Genomic DNA, 21,993 nt, shown 5'->3' on the forward strand with positions numbered 1-21,993 from the left:
ATTGTCTTTACTTGGTGTTACCAGTAGCAGAATCAACAAATAGTTTAAACAGTTTATAATTTCTGAGACATCTGCGGACTCTGGATCTAAGCCTTTTACAACTGACGTATAACAGATTTTCAAGCTGTTTTTTTCTGCAGAGATATTAAATCATTCAGTCAGAATAACATGAAAAGTCAGAGTATGATGAATCAGAGACATCTGACGAAAGACACTGGACTGATACAGGTTCAATCTGCAGAGTATTGCTAGGTCTAAGCAGAAATTCAAAAGCAAATTAATCAGAATCAGAATATCCTTTATTGTCATTGTCACAATTACAGCGAAAATGTTCTGTGCATGAGCAATAAACAATTTATGGAAAATAGAAAAATTGTAGCCAAGACCTACAGCATGCACTGGGACGGTTCGCAGCCGAGTGTGAAGCGGCTGGGATGAAGATCAGCTCCTCCAAGTCCGAGGCCATGGTACTCGACCGGAAAAGGGTGGCTTGTCCTCTTCAGGTTGGAGGGGAGTTCCTGCCTCAAGTGGAGGAGTTTAAGTATCTCGGGGTCTTGCTCACGAGTGAGGGAAGAATGGAGCGGGAGATCAACAGACAGATCGGTGCGGCTGCCACAGTAATGCGGGCACTGTGTCGGTCCGTTGTGGTGAAGAGAGAGCTGAGCCAAAAAGCAAAGCTCTCGATTTACCGGTCGGTCTACGTTCCTACCCTCACCTATGGCCATGAACTTTGGGTCATGACCGAAAGAACGAGATCCCGGATACAAGCGGCTGAAATGAGCTTCCTCCGTAGGGTGGCCGGGCACTCCCTTAGAGATAGGGTGAGGAGCTCGGCCATCCGGGAGGGGCTCGGAGTAGAGCCGCTGCTTCTCCACATCGAGAGGAACCAGTTGAGGTGGCTCGGGCATCTATACCGGATGCCTCTTGGACGCCTTCCTCGGGAGGTGTTCCAGGCACGTCCCACCGGGAGGAGGCCCAGGACACGGCCCAGGACACGCTGGAGGGACTATGTCTCTCAGCTGGCCTGGGAACGCCTTGGGCCCCCCCCGGAGGAGCTGGAAGAGGTGTCTGGGGAGAGGGACGTCTGGGCGTCTCTGCTGAGTCTGCTGCCCCCGCGACCCGGTCCCGGATAAAGCGGAAGACGACGAGTACGAGTACGAGAAAAATTGTTAAAAAGACAAAAACACATCTACACACAATCATACAGATTGTGTATTCCCAATACTGTTTAATCATCTTGTCCTTGCTATAAGTGATCTGTAGCGTATGTCTGACGGTAACAGTTCAAGCAGACCGTGACCCAGGTGAGAAGTGTCCTTTATGATGTTATGGGCGTTTTGGAGGTAGCAGAAACTGTGAAGATCTTCAAGTGTGGGGAGAGGGCAGCCAACGTTCTACTGGGCTGCGTTAATGACTCTCTGGAGCTCTTTCCTCTGAGCCCCTGTACAGCTGGTGTACCACACACAGATCCACCAGTATAAGGACACCAGCAGCCTCTGTTTGATTTTATTTCTCCTAAGCACCATCAGGAGGTTCTTCCTCTGCTGGGTCTTTTTCAGCACCTCAGAGGTGTTCATGGTCCAGGTCAGGTCTTCCTTGAGTCCAAGGAAGAGGAAGTCCGCCACCCTGCTGAAGATCGATCGCTGATGACTTGATCCTCCATCTTGGTTTTTAAGACTGAAATCTCCCTGAAATTAGTTACTTTATTTAAATCAGTGAGTGGAAAGATACTATTCTCTGAAAATTATCCTTAAGTGATCTAATTGTTTATCAGGACAAATGCGCCAGATGGTTTAAAAAGATGCGCCCTGATGCTGCTGCTGATGATCTTGTCTGTCCCTATACTTTTCTGAGTTTATGCCTCTCATCTGTCCTCTCAAACCATAGACCACCGAGGCAGATGGCCGGTTATCCTGAGCCTGGTTCTGCTTCTGCTGGAGGTTTCATTGTGTTAAAAAGAAGTGGTTCCTGTCAGCTGCTTCCACATGCTTCCTCAGGTGCAAAGACAACATGGTGCAATTGATCGAACTTTCTAAAATAACTTTATACCAGTTGATATTAGAGATCCAATAAATTTGACTGGATGTGACATAATTGAACTGAATTATATTATTTTGTCCTGTACAGCGTGTTGAGGTGACTTATACTGTGATTTTGCATCATATAAATAAACTTAATAGAATTAATAGTTATGTTTCCTTGAATCTGTCTCCTGTGGTGGTACCTGTGAGCTGTTAGGGCTCAGCTGAGCCGGATTCAGTTCTAAAACAGGAGGATACTTAGGAGAATCTGGAGGCTGACGAGTGTCGATGTGGGTCAACATGCAGCAGAACCTCCTTCTGATCTGGTTTATTCATATCAATTGGTTGGTGTGGGTGAAGCAGACAGAAATATCTCCCCAGCTTCTAGAAATGTCAGACACAGTTATAAACCCTCTCAGATGTGCACTCAGAGCAACACAGAAGGTAGTATATTATGGATCGTCCTTCTTGAACATTTAAAACCTGAGCAGAATGGAAATGTTAAATGAAGTTGTTTTAGTATTACTAAAGTATTCTCAGAGCTCTGATGTTTTTCATGCTGATGCTATAGAAATACTTTATTATTCACCTTCTTCCCACTTAAACTTCATCTTCCTGCAGCAGAGTCCAAAACAGCTTCTGCTCTTTATTTAAAATACCTTCAAAATGATGAGATGATAAAACACAGGGTGAATTTTGTTTGTGAAAAGCTGAAGATCTGCTGTAAAGACCAGAATTTATACTGAATCTTATTTTCTATTGCTATCAGGAGTTATCTTCATATTTCTGCAGCACACATTCACAAGGTAAAATAGAGTTTCATTTGTCTTTTTTGTTTTTTAGGGGCTGCACGGTGGTGCAGTTGGTAGCACTGTTGCCTTGCAGCAAGAAGGTCCTGGGTTCAATTCCCAGCCTGGGGTCTTTCTGCATGGAGTTTGCATGTTCTCTCCCTGTGCATGCGTGGGTTCTCACCGGGTACTCCAGCTTCCTCCCACAGTCCAAAGACATGACTGTTAGGTTAATTGGTCACTCTAAATTGACCTTAGGTGTGTGCATGTTTGTTTGTGTGTTGCCCTGCGATGGACTGGCGACCTGTCCAGGGTGTATCTCGCCCATAGACTGCTGGAGTTAGGCACCAGCTCCCCTGTGACCCACTATGGAATAAGTGGTAGAAAATTACTGACTGACTTGTCTTTTTTATCACATTCCTCAACAGTGAAACAAGCTGTGTAACAAGTTTATCTGTTTTACACACAGTAATCTGACACAAACTATTCTGTTTGCTTCCTGCTACAAAACCACAGACTGAGACAATAGCTCAAGGTGTTTTTTGACCAGCCACTTTGTTTTTTGCATGCATTGTATTATTTTGATCTGCATTTCTCTGATGCAGCACCCCGACTAAGAGGATGTACACAAGGTGTAGTTAAAATTTAGGTTAAACGTCTGAGAACTTTCCTGTAAGGTAAACCTCAAGACGAGCTTTGGATTACATTTTTTACCATCAGTCACAGTTGATAAAGCGAATCTGAATGTTTTTCGCCTGCTTCTTTGCATGTTCTAAATCTGTAACCAGTTGTACAGACTTCAAAAACAGCAGAGAAATCCTGCAAAACATGTCTTGCTATAAACAAACCTGCATGTTTTCTGGAACACAAAACCTGATAGTTATTTTTATTGTATAATGACTCATTCTGGATCTCAGGAGGTCAATGTTGTAACTAAAGCAGATACAGCTAAAGCCAGTTTAGTTCATTTGTCCTCAATAAAATACATGCGAGGAAAGAGAAACGGCTTGTCACCAAAGCCTGGCAGCAGAGATGTCTTTAAAGATATAATGAGGTCACCAGCTCCTGAGGTCCACTTTGTAACTTTGTGACCACTTTGGAGCGCTGCTGGCCAGGGGCACTGCAAGAGAAATTAAACTTGTACAGACTGACAAATGTACCAGTTGCACACATACTAAGGCAGGACTTCATAGTTTGAAGTTATGTTAACAGAATCGTACATGTAAAGCCAGTTTAATCATCCTCCTGCTTCTGCTTAGCTAGAAAACATTTCACATGCAGCTGCATCTCGATAAATTTGAATTTACTGTATATCATATAGATTTTTTACAAACAGGGTAATACATTTAAAGTGTTTATGTTTGTTTTGATGATTATGGATTACAGCTAATGAAAACTCAAAATTCAGTTTATCAGAATATTAGAACATTAAATAAGATCAATAAAAAAGGATTTTTAAATAGAAATAGGGTTCTAGTAAAAAGTATGTCCATCTATAAAGTATCTGCTCTCAAAACTTAATCGCACCTCCTTCTGCATGAATTACTGTATCAATGCAGCGTGGCATGGAGGTGACCAGCCTGTTGCTCTGCTGAGGTGTTCCAGAAGCTCAGGTTGCTTTATTAGCAGCCATTAGGGGCTCCAAGATTTTCCCGTAGACGGTTGCGCTGACCTTAACCTTGATAAATCAATGTATGTTCAGGAGGGGTTGCAAAACTTTATTCATTTTTTATCTTTATAAATACATAATTTTTGTAATATCTTTTTTGGCATTAGTGGCCCTTATGTTGTAAGTTGACCAACAGGAAACAGGGTGGAGAGAGAGAGGGAAAGACAGGCAGCAAGGGTCAGCGAGGTCGGGACTTGAACCTGCAACAACTGCATTGAGGAATGTAGCCTACGCCTTTGGGTGATGCACTTTACCCCTGTGCCACCGCCACATCCATTTACATTTCAAGTGAATCGCCCCTCTCATTTACTCTTTATTCACCCCCATACAACATGATTACAAATGCTTGTAAATGCATGAGTCTTCTTCAGCCTCATTTCTAAATGTCTTTTTTGTGTTTTTTTTTTTTTTTTTACATAAAACCTGCAACAGTTAAACCAGTTTGTTATCAACATGTCTGCTACTGCCCTGCAGTGACATTTTTGGGTGACAAAGTAAGGATCTGAAACTGTTGCTCCTCATCATAAAGCCGCTGAGGAGAATTTATCAATGGATTTTTGGGATTTAAGACCAAGGAAGAAATTGTCTACAAGTAATGCTGCAACATTCAGCAAACAAAACCACATGACCCGCTTAGATTGGTTTCTCTCTGTTCAACAGCTGCAGATGTTCAGTCAGAATCAGCGGAATCTGAGGAGAACCAGTCTGGCATCAACAGCACAACAACTGTAGCCAGGTAGTTCTGGAAGTCGGTGAGCCCAGTGGACTCCCAGATCTGAGTAGAACATCTTCAAGTTTCTGGCATCATGAATCTGATATAATGAGCCAACATGAAGCAGAAGAGATCAGAAACCTGGTGAAACATAAGCTTCTCAAAATCTCAGAATTAAGATAGAAATCTTTACATGATTACAATGTTTTCATTCAGTGCTGCAGATCTTTTTTAGTCTAATTCTTCTTTCCAACATCATTCCTGCATGTTCATTTCTTATAGTACAAACATTTGTTTCAATATCCTGCTGTATGACTGAATAAAATGATAAACGTTTCCCGTCACTGTTTTATATTCCCACCATGTTTGTTTGCTTTCAGACTACCTTATTAAACCAGATATTCACAATAACTCCATAATTACAGCCTGTGTTGTGCGAAGATCATTTAGCCCATTTTATTAAAGGTTCTTGGTATTGGCCCCTGTGTTGTTGCTGTAGTGTTGCAGGGTCATTGGTGTGCTTATGTATTACCTATAAAACCATAATTAGACTATTAATTGATCTTCCAGAACCTAATTTTTTTATACTTAGTCATAATGAGTTATTGCTGATGAATCCATTAATTATTATTTAACAGTTGCAGCTGCGATTTTGAACTTTTAGACATAAAAGTGATAAATGTCCTAATAAATTCCCTGATAAAAGTTCTGATAAATGTCCTGACAAATCACCAGCTGCAAAAAATATCTCAACCATAACTCAGAATCCTGCAGCAGCCAGCACTGAGTCTGTCTGTGTGTGTGTGAAAGCATCTTATGGTTCAGTGCATGTGTGCGTGTGGATCATGCTGTGTGTATGTGTGTGTGTGTGTGTGTGTGTGTGTGAGTGGGTGCAGAAAGGCGGAGGTGGATAGGGGGGCGGTCCCTGGACCAGCTCCATCCCACCTCGGGAACACCAACCAGGTGCAGCGGCTCCTTCCTCCTCCTCCTCCCGGAGCTAGGTGACTCTGAGCGCGGTGCAGAGACGGAAGAAGCCGCAGTGTGGAGCAGAGATGTGGGTGTACTGATTAAACAGTCCGCTGTGTCTCTGTGGGCTGGCCGGATAACCGATTGCAGCCGCGTCCTCCTCCGGCTGCGGAGCTCCGTGTCCCTCCCGGATTTCCAAAGCGCTGTCCGGATGGCTGGACACCACTGCGAGGACTGGTTCGAGCGGGAGGAGTTCATCGGACAGATCAGCGACATCCGAGTGCAGAACCTGCAAGGTAGAAGCATTTGGGTTGGTACCGTGACACAGTGCACGCTAAACGCGTGCATGGTGAAGTTTAGTTAATGATGGAGCAGGAGGACCAAACAGAGGAGCCGCGGAGCTTTAGGAGCCTCATCCTCCCCATAAACGCGCAGCTCCCGGTGCACCGTGCGTGACAAAGTTTAGAGGCTCGGCTCAGTGATGGTGGAGTTCTGGTGATTCTTTCAGACTGAGCTCCTTCTGTGGGTCCAGATCAGAGACACAGGCCGGGACCAGCACCAAAACAGACGACCAGGGTCCCACAACAAGTATCCGCTGCACGTGATCTGTTTACTAATTTATGAGCAATAGATCGATATGCGACCACCAGCGTGGACTGAAGGTATCCCTCCGCAGCGCATGGGTGGAGGGACTATTTAGCCTACATCAGGTTTAGTTTAAGAAAATAAAAGATCAGAAAATAAAAATAATTGTGTGTTATAACAAAACAGAATATTTACCTTTAGTTTTACAGTCAAACAAGCTGCAGAAGCTCATTTAAAATCATTTATATACTATTATTAATTCCCTTTTTCGCAATAATTTCATAAAAAGTGCCATCAGATTAATACAGAAAACATATTTTATAAAGTATGTTGCGTGAGTTAATTGAATAAAATCTTAATTAGATAAGACAAGCTATTTCATCTCATTAACTTCATAAATATAAGCGATCTCAGTTTCCTTCAAAATAAAGCTGTGTTTCTTTCAGAATAAAAGGGTTGTTTGGGCAGCTGATGTTCAGAAAGTTAGGATTTTAGTGCACATGTTAACAACTGTCAGGTAAAGCTGATGAGGTGTTTCAGTGCTGACAGTTTTGTCTCTGTGGCCCACTGAGTGACTCAACGTGCCTTGTGTGTCATTGTGGTACCTGCAGCTCAATAAACACAAACTGACTTGAAACTTTTGCAGGAATCTGATCTGCTCTGCTAAACCCTGCTGTACATGATAATTCTAGATGTGTTTAAACTGCAGACACTCAGTCCTCTCTGAGCAAACATTGGCTGACCTAAGGGGGAAAAACTCTGGGGAATAAAATCTGATTTCTTTATTAAAAATAACACTCCGACGTAGGCAGGGATGAAGTTTGCTTCAGAGAAAACACAACACGCTTTGATGATTGTTACACTGAGCAACTGTTGCCATGGAAACACACACACTGAGAGCTGACACATAGTCTTGAATCAGAGAAAGTTCTGGATCATCTTAGAAATAACTGTGGGATTAATCTGGACACAGCTAGCATTACAAAGAGTCTATTTTAACCCGACACATCTTGTTTGTAGATAGTACCTGTGACATGCTGCGTGGTGAAGGCTGGAGTTACGCCCCACCCCTGCCTCAGATTTCAAGCTGTAATGTTCAAACTGTGCAGAAAGTGTACTCAGGTGTTTCATAATTCTCCTTAAGATCTCTGGTGCTCAACAGTTTGGGATAAATGCAGTAAGTCTCTCTCCATTTTAGGGCGAGTAATTTCTTCTATTAAAGGCAGTCTTATCTGTCTGTAGAGGTAGATCATGTCTGGTCTCAGCCATTTTATCATACATTGTTTTGCTTAATTTGGAATTTGGGCAATTTCCATTCATAGAGGTTCCTAAATGAGTACACAAGAGGTTCAGACTTAAACCGCACTATAAACATATTCACAGTTTGATACTTTCTATAACAAAATCTTTAATTAATTTGGAACAACATCAGCTAAATAATGTCAAACTTATACAAAATAAGATAATATCTTCACTGTTATTCTGGCTGTGATTACATGTTGCATGTTCAAAGAGAAAAGACTGAAGCAGTCTAGTTAAAATCAGAGTACAGAGATGTGGTTGTAACAGCCTGACCACACAGCAGACAACCACATTCATTTCAACTAAGAACTAGTTCAGGTTTGTGATTAAAGTTAGTAGGTTTGCAGCTGCTGTTAACCCCTGAACAGAAGGTAGTTAATGTCTCCAAAAAGAGCAATACTCTGTTTGAATTGGTCAGGGGTAAAATAGCCTCGTTGGTGTACAATATAGCTGCTGTGTACAGTGCAAAAGTATTCATACCTCAAACCTTTTCACATTCTGTTTGCATTGTATTTTATTGGGATTTTATGTGATACACTAATACAAAGGAGTTCATAATTGTGATAAGGAAAGAAGAGAGTGCACAAGGTTTAAAAGTTTTGTACAAATATTTTAAAAAGTGTGCTCTGCATTTGTGTTTAGCCTTCCTGAGTGAACGCTTTGTAAAACAACCTTGTGCTCCAATTACGGCAGCAAGCCTTTCGGGGTATGTCTATGCCAGCTTTGGACATTTAGAGTTTGAACTTATTGCAGATTCACCTCTGCAAAATAATTCAAGCTCAAGCGGAGAGGATGAGTGCACCTGGGAATCTTTTAAGTCTTGCCACAAATTCTGAATTGTATTTAGGTATAGGCTTTTACTGGACCATTTTTTATGTTTAGATCTAGCCATTCTATTGTTAAAAGCCACTGTCCTTCAGGAAGGTGAACATCTGTATCCAACAGGTTTTTTTTTTTTACCATACTTTCCTGAATTTAGCTCCATACATCTTCCCATTAACGCAACCAGCTATTGTGGAGTGCATGAATAAAACTGGTCCTATCAGCAGATTCTTCCACCTGAGCTGTGGATCTCTGCAGCTCCTCCAGAGTCAACATCTGCATCATGGCTGGTTCTATGATCAATGATCTCCTTGCCCAGCCTGTCTATTTAGGTGGATGACCATGTCTTGGTAGGTCAGCAGTTATGCTGGTTTTAAACCAATGCATTATTTTCTTTCTATTGCACAATTATGCCTTACTTTGATCTTTCACATAATAGTTCCGATAAAATGTGTTGACATTTGTGATTGTAACGTGACAAAAATGGAAAACAGTCAAGGGGTGTGAACATTTTTTGTCCAGCACTGTATATGATATATAACTCTTACAACATCTGTATGGTATGGCCAAAGCTGTCCTTCTGAGCCAAGCTTGTTCAGCTTCATCAGTTAATCAGCAATCAGTTCCTGTGTTTACCTTGCAGCAACTCTTCGGTAGTCCTGTCTGTGTGAGGTCTGTTGTTCCTCTCCTGGTTGTTTTAGCACCCACAGACTAAGGATCCGTTCTCAGCACTTTAAAACTTAAAATCGAATCATTTCTGGACATAAAATTGATGGATCATCATCACTTGTGTCAGTATTGGTCGTTGGACGTGTTGTTTTTACTTCATTAAAAAAGATGGTGGGTGCTGATTTATAGTGCTTTATCTGCTAAATCTGAGTGCACTGTTTGATGCTAAAATATGGATTTGATTTTGTGTGCAAGACCTGCAATAAAGCTTTAGTTACGCTGTTTGTAGTACAAGGTTATTGACTGGTTGATGGTTGATATGAATCAACCCAGGAGTCTGTGCATTGCTGTTATAACATATTAAAACCTTAAGACTCTTGGTGGTTGTGCTTCCTTGTTGCTGTTTCTCCTTGATTCTTCATGACCATCGTGATGTGTTAAAAAACACCTTTGAATGGTCAATATTGATGAGTAATGGCTGGAAACTGTTGGACCTTATGGAGGATGTCAGTCATGCCTTGCATACCATCATCAGAGCCTTTCCAGAGCTCCTTCCCAAGTACAGGACCATCACAGTACAGGCTGTGATCTGTGGGACAGGTTACCGATCATCAGGTGAAAATCTGGAGCTGCATTAATAGATTAGTTTGCATCCATCACCTGTAGAACCAGTTGGGCTAAAGCAATAAGAGCCTGCAATTTGTTTCTGATCAGGCTTGGAATTTGTCAGCCCGGCCTGTAACCAGTGCGTTCCAATGAAGAAGCGGCAGATTTCGGGCCTGTTTGATCCAAACATTCCCAATCTGTTCCTGTAAACGTGGATTTTGACAGCTCCTTGCAGTGTGTCTCTGCAGCTTTGTGGGCTGAAGCATCTGATGAGTGGAAGCAGTGAGAACATCGACCGAGGGCTTGTTACATAACACAACGATTTGAGGAAAAGATCAGAGCTGAACGCATCACACATCCCACACAGATCTGCCTCCCACCTCCGGAGCTGCCGGAACCAGAGGAGCGTTCAGGATCCAGGCTGAAGCTCACACACCATAATGTTCAGAGAATAACAGTCAGGAGAAACATTAATGCGTTTTGACTTTTATGCATAAAAATATCGGCACCGTTAATGAGTGATCTGAAGCTCACAACTTCACTTTGGTTTGCTCAGGCATTATTATCCAGAAGAAAAAAAACAAACAAGGTTTTAAGTCTAAACTTGTGATTCACAGTTTATTCTGGGAGCTGCAACTATTACTAGTGATAAACAGTGTTGTTTTATCTCTTTCGTTCAAATTTAATAAATCAAAAAAATCTAACCAGCTAGTTAAATGCAGTGAATCTGTCTCATATCATCTACTTGCTGCCTCATTTCTCTGTGAGCTAACCGATGGCGTGTGAAACACACTTTACACTACATTCAGTCATCCACCCATTCATACACTGACAGTGGTAGGCTACATTGTAGCCACAGCTACAGCGGGGGTTTAAACCGGCAACCCACCAGTTACAGAACGAACCCCTACCACCTGACCCACCTTCGCCCTCGTCATCAAAGCGTACAGTGAATGACCTTAATGATCGCCAGATATTAATTGCTCAGTTAAGAGGAAACAAAGTGGATAAAACATTAACATTCAGTACATTTTGATGAAACTGATGTGAACAGGCAAGTCTGAATAAACTGTGGCTTCTGTAACAGAGCACATTAACTCCTCGTGTTTCTGTTGAACTTCATAAACTCGGACCTGTTTGATTTTCTCATTGTTCCTCCACAGCAGAAGTTAAGAGTCTATGTGAGCTCCTGATACAGATCTTTACATTTTACATGTTCTTCTTATTACTGTTATCACTATAGTTACAAGTGATCCATGGTTCACAGCTCTTTACAATATAAAACAAACTCAAGGTGTTTATTTTCAGCTCCATATCGTTGATGTAGGTTTCTTCTTTCAAGTCGTCTCTAACTGACATACCGTCTCTAGAGTTTTTAAAGCCACCTTTGTCTTCATTCTCTGGACCTTGTGCTGACATGGCATTGAGTGTAAAGACATAACAATATTCTCTCATAACCCTGTCCTGTCCGACCATTTTTTAATAACCTTTGAGTTTAATTTAACCGAGTACTCCACACCTGAAAGAAAATTTCATTATAGTAGATCATTATCAGACAATGCTGTAACAACATTTAACAAATCTGTTCCACTTTTGATTTCCTCATTATCACAGAAAAACACAGTGGAGGGCAATCATTTTGTTTCTTCCCCTTCACAAATTGATTCTCTTGTTGATAGTATTACTTCATCATTGCGTGATGCATTAGACAATGCAGCCCCCCTTGAAAAAGAAAGCAATTATTCATAGGAGGCTGGCTCCTTGGTTTAATTCAGAGCTGCGTACTTTAAAGCACAATGTTAGAAAATTGGAGAGAAAATGGCGCTCTACACACCTAGAGGATTCCTACTTAATCTGGAAAAATAGCCTACTGTTGTATAAAAAGACACTTCGCCAAGCTAGAACAGCTTATTTCTCATCATTAATGGAAGAGAACAAGAATAATCCTAGGTTTCTCTTTAGTACAGTTGCTAAACTTACACAGAGTCATAGCTCTGTTGAGCCATCCATTCCCTTAGCTCTTAGCAGTCATGACTTTATGGGATTCTTCTTAAATAAAATTGATTCTATTAAAAAGAAAATCTTTGACATACTCCCGAAGATGATTACTTCATCCTCAGCAAGTGAGACAACATTGGAAGTAACTGTAGAACCTGATCTGTGTTTGGACTGTTTTGATCCTGTGAAGCTTCCTGAGTTTTCAGAAATATTAGCTTCATTTAAACCTGCAACTTGTATGTTAGACCCAATCCCAACCAAATTATTTAAGGAAGTGTTCCCTCTGATTACCAGCCCCATTTTAGATATGATTAATCTATCTTTAGTAAATGGATATGTACCACAGGCTTTTAAGGTAGCTGTAATTAAACCTTTACTTAAGAAACCTTCGCTTGATCGAGATGACTTGAAAAATTACAGACCTACATCCAATCTTCCATTCTTATCTAAAATTCTTGAGAAAATAGTTGCTAATCAAATGTGTGAACATTTACACAGCAATGACCTGTTTGAAGAGTTTCAGTCAGGCTTCAGAGCTCATCATAGCACTGAAACAGCTCTGCTGAAAGTCACTAATGATATTCTTATGGCCTCAGATAATGGACTTGTGTCTGTTCTGGTTCTGTTAGATCTCAGTGCTACATTTGATACAGTCGACCATAATATTCTCTTAGAAAGGCTGGAATATGCTTTAGGGATCAGGGGAACAGCGCTAGGCTGGTTTAAATCTTATCTGTCTGACAGATTGCAGTTTGTTCATGTAAATGATAAATCATCTTTAAACTCCAGGGTTAATTGTGGAGTACCACAGGGCTCAGTACTTGGGCCAATTCTCTTTACTATATTTATGCTTCCAATAGTTAAAATTATCAGGCAGCATAGGATAAATTTTCACTGTTACGCTGATGACACTCAGCTTTACTTATCCATGAAACCTGGTGAACCCAACCAGTTAGATAGACTACAAGCATGTCTTGAAGACATAAAAACCTGGATGACTTTAAATTTTCTGCTTCTAAATTCAGACAAGACAGAAGTTGTTGTCTTTGGACCAGAGTCTTTAAAAAAGAAACTGCTTAGTCAATCACTTAACCTGGATGGCATTAAATTGACCTCCGATAATAAAGTAAAAAACCTTGGTGTTATTTTTTACCAGGATATGTCATTTAAATCCCATATTAAACAGGTTTCTAGGATTTCCTTCTTTCACCTCCGGAACATTGCCAAAATTAGAAATATCCTGTCCAGGAGTGATGCTGAAAAACTAGTCCATGCATTTGTTACTTCAAAGCTGGACTATTGTAATTCTTTACTATCAGGATGTCCACAAAATGCAGTTAAAAGCCTTCAGCTGATTCAAAATGCTGCAGCAAGAGTTCTGATGAAAATTAGAAAGAGAGATCATATTTCTCCTATTTTAGCTTCCCTTCATTGGCTTCCTGTTAAATCCAGAATAAAATTTAAAATTCTCCTCCTCACATATAAAGCCCTTAATGATCTAGCTCCATCATACATCAGAGATCTGATTGGTCCATATGTTCCTAACAGAGCACTTCGTTCTCAGACTGCAGGTTTACTGGTGGTTCCTAGAGTCTCTAGAAGTAGAATGGGAGGCAGATCCTTTAGTTATCAGGCTCCTCTCCTGTGGAACCAGCTCCCAGTTTTAGTCCGTGAGGCAGACACCCTGTCTACTTTAAAGGCCTGGCTTAAAACCTTCCTTTTTGATAAAGCTTATAGTTAGAGTGGCTTAGGTTATCCTGAGCTATCTCTGTAGTTATGCTGCTATAGGCTTAGGCTGCTGGAGGACATAATGACCACTTTCACCCTCTTCGCTACATTCTCACACTACCCTCCAGTTTTGTATTATTTGCTGTTATTTCAGTTTTTAACTTTATGTTCTCCCTCTTTTCTCTTCCTAGAAGCTACACCTGGCCTGACTCTGTGTCTACCTGTGACACCTTTCTGGAGAGGGGCATCGTCCAAGCTTCTGCTGGCAACAGCTTAATGCTCACCTTCTACCGATGATCCACATGGCCCTGTCTTTTAGTGTTTAACCCTTTCTCTCTCCTAGACATGGCTGAGCTTCTGTGACTAACTCTATGTGCTCTCTTTCAGACTCTAACCTTGAAAACTGGCTCAGAGTTTATCTGTTCTTTCTTTCTAGGTGAAACGACTAAAGGAGCTACATCCATTAACATTTACTTTTCCTTCCCATAGAAAGGACTCCTGGATCAGCGCTTCTGTGGTCTCTTTCTGTCTCTGCTCTGTTCTCTCAAAGCCCCAGTTGGTCGTGGCAGATGGCCGCTCACACTGAGCCTAGTTCTGGTTCTGCTGGAGGTTTCTTCCTGTTAAAAGGGAGTTTTTCCTCTCCACTGTCGCTACATGCATGCTCAGTATGAGGGATTGCTGCAAAGTCAATGCCAGTGACTGTCCACTGTCTCTACATGCTCATCCAGGAGGAGTGAATGCTGCAAGTCACTGACTGGATGCAATCTGCTGGGTTTCCTTAGACAGAAAAACTTTTTATCCAATTTGAATAAATAACTGAATCTGACTGCACTGTTCAATTGTTACAATTAATTGGAATGTATGAACCTGACTTTTGTGAAGTGCCTTGAGACGACATGTGTTGTGAATTGGTGCTATATAAATAAACTGAATTGAATTGAGTTAAAGTTTAGCGTAAGGGTTATTAGCACTATTATTATATTGTTTTCCTTAGGGATGCAGCCAACTATTTAGCAATTTAGTTACAGAGAATCATTGAAGGAATATTTTCTGCCCTAGACTCTTTAAAGGAGTTTCTGCTTTGTTGAAGCTTTTTCTCTTTAGCTGAATTTTTCTCCTGTTTTGCTGAATTTTACTGATTGTGGTGAAAATAATCTTGAAGCAGAACCTCTAAGTGGAAGTGGAAGACAATGGATGGGTGAGTGGGACACTTAACTGTTTAATAGCTCAATAAATTTCAGTGCAGAGCTTTTCCCTCTGATCGGAAAATTCTCCTCCAGCAGTTTACCTTTCTTTTCTTATTCATCTGGTATCTGCCTTTTCAGAATCTGATGAGACCTGATCCAACACGTGGAGTCTCAGCTGGTGGCTTGCTCCTCTGACATAAATAGGAAGATCAGGTTCAGAGGCAGAAACACTGAGTTCTGTTTTTGTTCCTGATGTTTGTGTGCAGCCTCTGCCAGTCATACGTGTCCAAACAGAAACATATCCGGATTACGTGAGTCAGATGATCTGAGTATGTGCAGAAAAAATTATAACACACCTGTGATGACCTCACCTGTTTCTTATCTTGCCGGTGATTCAGCAACACCTCTCAGATCTCTTCAGATTAGAACTACAGGTTCTCCCAAAGATATCAGAGGCCATCTAAAGCAACTAAACACTTTGGGTCAGAACCAATCAGTGCAAATATCGATCTCTGATCAAACTGGAAGTTCAGAAACTGCATCTTAAATAAGTTTAATCAGTTTTCAAACAGCTCGAATGAAGAGTCCCTCCGGGTAAAACTGGTTTTGTTGTTGTAAGGCTGGATTCTGATCCAAACTCCTGCTGCTCGGTGGACCTTGATAGGAATAAAGTGTGCTGACTGTATGACGCTGACCTCATTTCCTGATTTCCTACCCTAAAAATACCTCGGCCCATTCGGAAAGGTCACTGCTCTCTTTGTGTATGATGTCAGGATGCTGAGCTCACGGCTGGACTGGAATGCTGCCTTTTATGAGAAGCAGGTGGTTTCAATGAGGTTTACACACACACACACATGCGCGCACACATACACACACACACAGATCCTCTGGCAACCCGAAGCTTGGTGAGGCTTTACTTTGTAAAGAAATTATGGCAGAGCGTCGGTGAGCACGTCTTGTCAACATTTTAATATTTTAATTTGTTTCCATGACAACAAAATCTTGACATCTTAACTGAAATTTGATGAACCAGTTTTACTCCTTTTCAACTATCTGTTCATTACTGTGTCTCTGATAGAAAAACCTGTTACTTTGAGGGAGTGGTGAGTCCACCACATCTCCGTTTTTGTGCAGCTCAGCTGAAGCTTTCTTTGTGAGAAAGACACTTTACAGCATGGCCCCCTTTTAATAAACTCTTTTTGTTCCATTTTTGTCCTCAGCTGAAATTCAATTTCCGTTTAGGTTTTGAAAGTTGTTTTTTTTTCAGTTCTTTTAAAAGCCAGAAACAAATGAAAACCTTCTGTGTCGGGTCTGCTGTGTTTGTGGCGGTGTGTATCTGACGAATTCGGGTGCAGTGGGACAAAACAGGGAATGCATGTTGTTAGTTTCACAGTTATCTTCAAGTATGGGATTCCGAATGTAAAAATGCAGCAACCCCATATGGAAGTGTGTTAATGAGATGCTTTTTACTTTGCTCAACTGCACAATGTTTAACTGGGTTTCAACTGTGGATGAGGGTAACTGTGGATAACTTTGTTTTGTTTTCATGATGTCGCTGCTTTGCATTTTGCAAACATGCAGTTCAAATGCGTCACATTCAGGTGATTTTCCCTGGAATACTAGAATATATATATGTTTCATGTGGTTCCTGCTGATCTTCCTACTACTGATTGTTGACGCTGACTGTGGCAGGGTGGTCTGGCCTGAATTTAATTTCCTGATATAGTTGGATTTTGTTGCGGTACGCGATATATATTGCAATGTTAAAAATTCATGCTTCATCGCTGTACTGCAGCTGTGAGCAGTGAGTTTGACTTTAATTCTTCTTCCATCAGCAGGACCACAGCAACACATTTTGCAGCTGTTTTTCCACATAATTCAACCGTAGAATGTTTTTTTTTTGGTTAACCAGTTCAGTTCCAAAACAAAGCTGCAGGATATCAGACTGTCAAATGTATCTGCAGAAACAAGTCCTAACCCATGAGACCCATGATGGAAATACAAATCCCTCTGACAAATAATCAGACCAATCAGATGCTAGGCCACAAAATTATCCACAAAACACACAAAAACAACTAAATAAAAACAGTTGACAGTGTGGTGGGGCATGGATGATTCGAGCACTGAAACATCAGAACAATGCTCAGGGACCAGATTTCACCTTTTAGGCTTCGTTTTCATATTTTGCTTTTAGGTTTAAAATAAATGAAGTATAATGTAAATGGCAACTCTGTTAACTGATCAATATTTAAAGCATTATAAAGCTGGTTCCGAACAACACTTTTTATGTTTATAATACTGCACAAAGTGACTGGGAAACATAACGTCAGATGATCAGCTAACAAACAGTGGAAATCGCAACAAAAGGTTAATCAGCCTCTGATAGTGAGAGCATTTGTAAAGTTCATGTCAAACGGTACCATAAACCCAAGCAGTTTTGATAGAAAAGAGCTGAAATATGATTGGTGCATCCCTAATACTGACTCTGAAACTTAACTCAGACTTTCTGTAGGACACCGGAAGTCATTTTTCCCCTGCTGTGTTTTTGAGGAATCTGACCTGCAGCTTATATGAACCTTCAGCACCTGCTCTGATTTCTTCTCAGCCTGATCTGCTAACTTTGTGTTTGCAGAGAAAGTTCGCCTGGGATCACCTGATTTACACATGCTGGATGTGATCCCCTCGAATCTCTGAGTTTCCTCTTTAATCTCTGTAACGAGCTGCTGCAGCAGGTTTTTAATAATCTGTAGGATGATTTAAGCTGCTTTAGAACAGAGCGCTCACTCTGATCTGATCTGATCTGACGTGACGGAGCAAACAGTCATCTTACGGTGACTGAAATTGGGCTGAAGCAGCTTGGGTTTGTTTCATGGAGACACTTCAGGTTCATTAACTGGTTTCCTATCTGATCTCCCAGCTAAAGCTAAAGGAGCAGCTGATTAAGAACAGTCCAGGTTTCTCCTGAAGGTTCAGTCTGCTCTGTTTTGTTTTTTTTCCCAGTTATTTCTGCTGAAGAGATGGTTTTAGACATTACATCTAAAGGTTGTTTGGTCTTTGATCTCAAGGTTTGATGTTCTAGATGCAGTCTTTCTTGGAACATGTCTTTGGAGGTTTTCTTGCCGTGACATAAAACTAAAGCATAAACAATCCTCCCACATGTTGAGTTTAATTATGTCTCTGAAAGTTTCTGCAGGAGCTGTTATCAGTTCAGTGTTCAGCTCTGCTTCCTGCTGATGCTTCGGGAGTTTATGGTTCTGCTGCAAAACGTCTGAACAGGTTTATGGTGCTGATAAGAATCCATTTAAATGTGATTAGAATTAACTTGGAGTATGCAGCTGCAGAGCGAGGCTACTGTCAGCTAACAGGATGAAGCCATAACCTGACCTCTACAAAAAGCTGCTGCAGAGACTCAGTCTGGACTCTGAGAGGGAACCGTATGTCAAAGACCTCTAGCACAGTTTGTGTTATCAGCTCACTGAACTCTGAACACGGATACAGAAATCAGGAGTCAGGCTTTCAAACCGTCTCGGTGAGGAAGATGCAGTTCCAGATGTTTCTTTATGGCTGCGATCATGTTTATGGCTGCGATGATTCTGAGTGACACAAACTGATCTGAACCCATTTGATCGGCTGAGGTTAAAGAGCTCAAAGTGAGTCACATCAATGTTTCCACACTGAATCATGTTTGTGTGGGTGGGAGGGCACAATGAAGGAAGTGACTGATCGATTCTGTTAATGACTGACCGCCTGCAGGAGTGAAAACCTGCCACGTCACACTCTGATCAGTTTAACATCAGTTGCTCTTTCCATCTGTTTATCCGTCTGTTTATCTTTACTTCTTTCCAACCTTTCTATAATCCATAAGCACCATTACATCCCTGTGTCTGTATGTTTATGTTCTGCTTTTTTCTGGCTGCCCAGCTTTTCTTCAGGAATAAAAAAACATTTTGTCTACTTTTTATGTGTTTATTTTTGAATAGATTGTAATTAGCTACCATGAACAGATTCTTGATTCTTCATAAGTTCCTGATTCCAAGCAGATTTCTGATTTTACTCCTGAGCAGATTCCCTGCTCTCAACAGATAATTGATCTGGAAGATTTTTGATTCCTGGTTGTTAAATAACCGATTCCTGAACAGATTTGATACTCCGTACCGATTACTGGCTCTGAACAGGTTCTTATTTGGTCAGGTTCAGTCTCTGAACTATAACGTTCTCTGGCAGAGGATCTGACTCAGGAGTGCTGGAGGAAGACGCCTGGGAATTGGAAATCAGTGTAAGATGTGTAGGAGTGATGGAAGTAAGGTATAAACTTATACACCTCTGATTTAGACTTTATCATGTTTAGAGCATGGTTATTTCACTGAAACGTCGTCTCTAACAATCAGTGATTGAAATCAGTGGAACATGAGGAACATGTGAGCAGATGGAGGGATGAAGACTCTCATCCTCTGTGAACTGTGATATTACATAACTGCGAGGCGACGCAGCACTGCAGTGTTCAGGGAACACCCCCCATCCCTCATGAATATTTTACCATCGCTGCAGCTCTTCCTGCGACCCCTGCAGCCACATTCACACCTCCGCTCTGATCGTTCTTGGCGGTGTCGCTCGTCATCTTTCATCTCTGAGCCAGCGTTCAGACTCAGTTTGTTTCCATGTGGGAGGACTGCAGGAAGAAGTCAGCTGCTTGTCTCTAATTGGCACCCAGGACGAGAAACTCTGCGGCGTGGAGGCAGATTGTCTTGTTGTAGGCAGGATTGAGGAGGAAGAGCCCTCTAATCAGAGACGTCAGGGTGAAACGTGGCTTCCAGAGACTGTAATCAGGGAAAAATCACACCCCAGCACCACATAAACTAAAATAAGCAGTGTTTAAAGGGAGTTTCTGACCAGAATCAGATGTAGGGCTCTTTATAGGTTAAAGATGTTAGGAAGACGCTTACTCGTCTCGTTAGCTCACAGTCAGACTCATTAAACAGTCTGTTGGGGAACAGCTGGCTGGATTTCTGCAATTTAATTACATAAAGTTGTCAGATTACACTAAGACATCACTAATCTAAACTGATCAGGATCAGATTGTTGGTGTGATTGATCGGCAGTGATCTGCTGTTAAACTTCGTGCTGTGAAGCTGCACCTGTTCCTGCTAATAAATAGCTTCCTTTATGGGATTTGATAACACAAAGCAAACACACTATGAGGTCTCTGTATGCCTTGACATGTTTGTTGGGTGTACAGGGTTGGTATTACCTCTGACCTAAGGACAGGATCTGCACTAAGAGATGCAGCAGAGGTCTGAACCTCTGATTTTCTGCTCCTGCTAATGTTTGACCTGCTCCCAGTTTATCACCTCCTCATGCTGTTTTTCTCCTGGTTTCAGTCTCTGTGTTCAGAACTGTAAAGGCTGCAGTCCTGCTGCGCTGTAAAGAAGGTACACTCTGATGTTTGCATGGCAAACAAATGAGCTGGAGCAGCTCTAGGGTTCACACTCGACCTTATCTGTGAGATGAAGCAGAAACATCACGTGTTTCTGAACAGGAAATACATTTGATCTGACTATGTCCTGTTTTAATGAGTAACGCGCTCAACTGTTTGCCGGAGGCTGAGGTAACCTGCTGCTTTAGAAACCTATATGAATCTGGGTATAGGAGGTTTCTGCAGGCCTGTGAGGTTCAGGACGGGTTTGGAACAGAAAATAAGATATTTCATCAACTTTTTAAACTAATTTCAGGACAGCAAACAAGTTGTTTACAAATCTTATCTATAGGTACAGCAGTAAAACTTTGTTTTGTCAACTTTGTTTAAAGTAAATTATTTATTCCCTTTAAAAATATCTGTGATTTACTAATGACCTGTTCCTGGTGTATCCATGTCTTCAGACAAACGCCATCAATTAGCAGTCTTTCTCTAGATGAAAAAAACTGGAACTGCTACTTAAATACAGAAAGTAAGATTTTTACTGTATTTATGCCAGTGTTACAAAGGATGGACTGGAGTGGAGAAAATTCTGTAAATTAAGAAAATAATACATTTGACCTCATCAACCACTTTTCCTCCCATGTTTTTTGAGCCTGGAAGTCAAAAGTCTTAGTGCATGTAGGATTTGAGCTAAACTGTATCACAGATAAAAATGGTTCCCAGTAACCATCCTTCAGGTTCTCCACAGTAAATAAAGCTCCCCAATAAAAGAAACTTATTGACTTTAAATTGAGTTGTTTAAATAGAAGGTAAACTGTGCACATTATTCACAAAGCAGTGTGGACTTGAATTGTCTTTTCTGTTGTCTTAAATGAAAACATGGTGTGAGGGATTTATTTCAGAATTTTGGCCAGAAACTCGAGTTGAATTTGGGTCGGATTAGTAAAGGATAGGTTGGTTTGAAAAATCTTTTGTTAAAAACGGGATCCTCTCTGAATGTTCCCGCAGTAAAACCTGATGGACATTTCTACAAAACCAGGAAGTTTGATCTCTTGCTGCAGATAGTTGGGGATATTTAGGTTCTTTCAGCTTCTATATGAAAACCAGAATCTGTCTGCAGGTTCTGTTGGACAATCAGGTTAGCCTCCTGCGTGATTCTGGTTTCTTTCCTGCAGTTGTAAGAGATCAACAACCCAGACAGCTGGAAGCAGTGAGTCTTATCATCGAACTTGCTTCTGGTTTCATCTGTCACATACATTAGGCTCCAATCCGGCTTTGCCCCTGCTCCATCATCACCCATCTTCATGCTCTCTGCCTCCACAATCTGCAGCTTTGTCTCAGAACATTGGAGAAGATCTTCTTCTGCTCAGGATGCTATTAACATCATTACATCAGCAACAGCTCTCATTACCTGGTGTGTGCTGTTGGGGAAGGAGGGGGTGAGTCATTCAGGACATTAAAATGAAAAACAGCTAACCGTGCTGCCATGGTAACGCTTCATAGCTCCTCCTATCACTTCCTGCT

At 41.3% G+C, this 21,993-nt stretch overlaps 1 protein-coding gene across 1 annotated transcript in view; it reads left to right on the forward strand.

The window, feature by feature from the left end:
* The first annotated feature begins 4,311 nt into the window (after nucleotides 1-4,311).
* Nucleotides 4,312-21,993, forward strand: part of clmna (calmin a) — a 33,646-nt gene continuing 15,964 nt past the window's right edge. Inside the window, exon 1 of the mRNA XM_047345574.1 lies at nucleotides 4,312-6,452. Coding sequence (XP_047201530.1) covers nucleotides 6,368-6,452 — 85 coding nt within the window. The 5' untranslated portion in view covers nucleotides 4,312-6,367. The remainder of the gene's footprint in view (nucleotides 6,453-21,993) is intronic.

Source organism: Girardinichthys multiradiatus, chromosome 19 (genome assembly GCF_021462225.1).
Source record: "Girardinichthys multiradiatus isolate DD_20200921_A chromosome 19, DD_fGirMul_XY1, whole genome shotgun sequence".
Taxonomy (NCBI): domain Eukaryota; kingdom Metazoa; phylum Chordata; class Actinopteri; order Cyprinodontiformes; family Goodeidae; genus Girardinichthys; species Girardinichthys multiradiatus.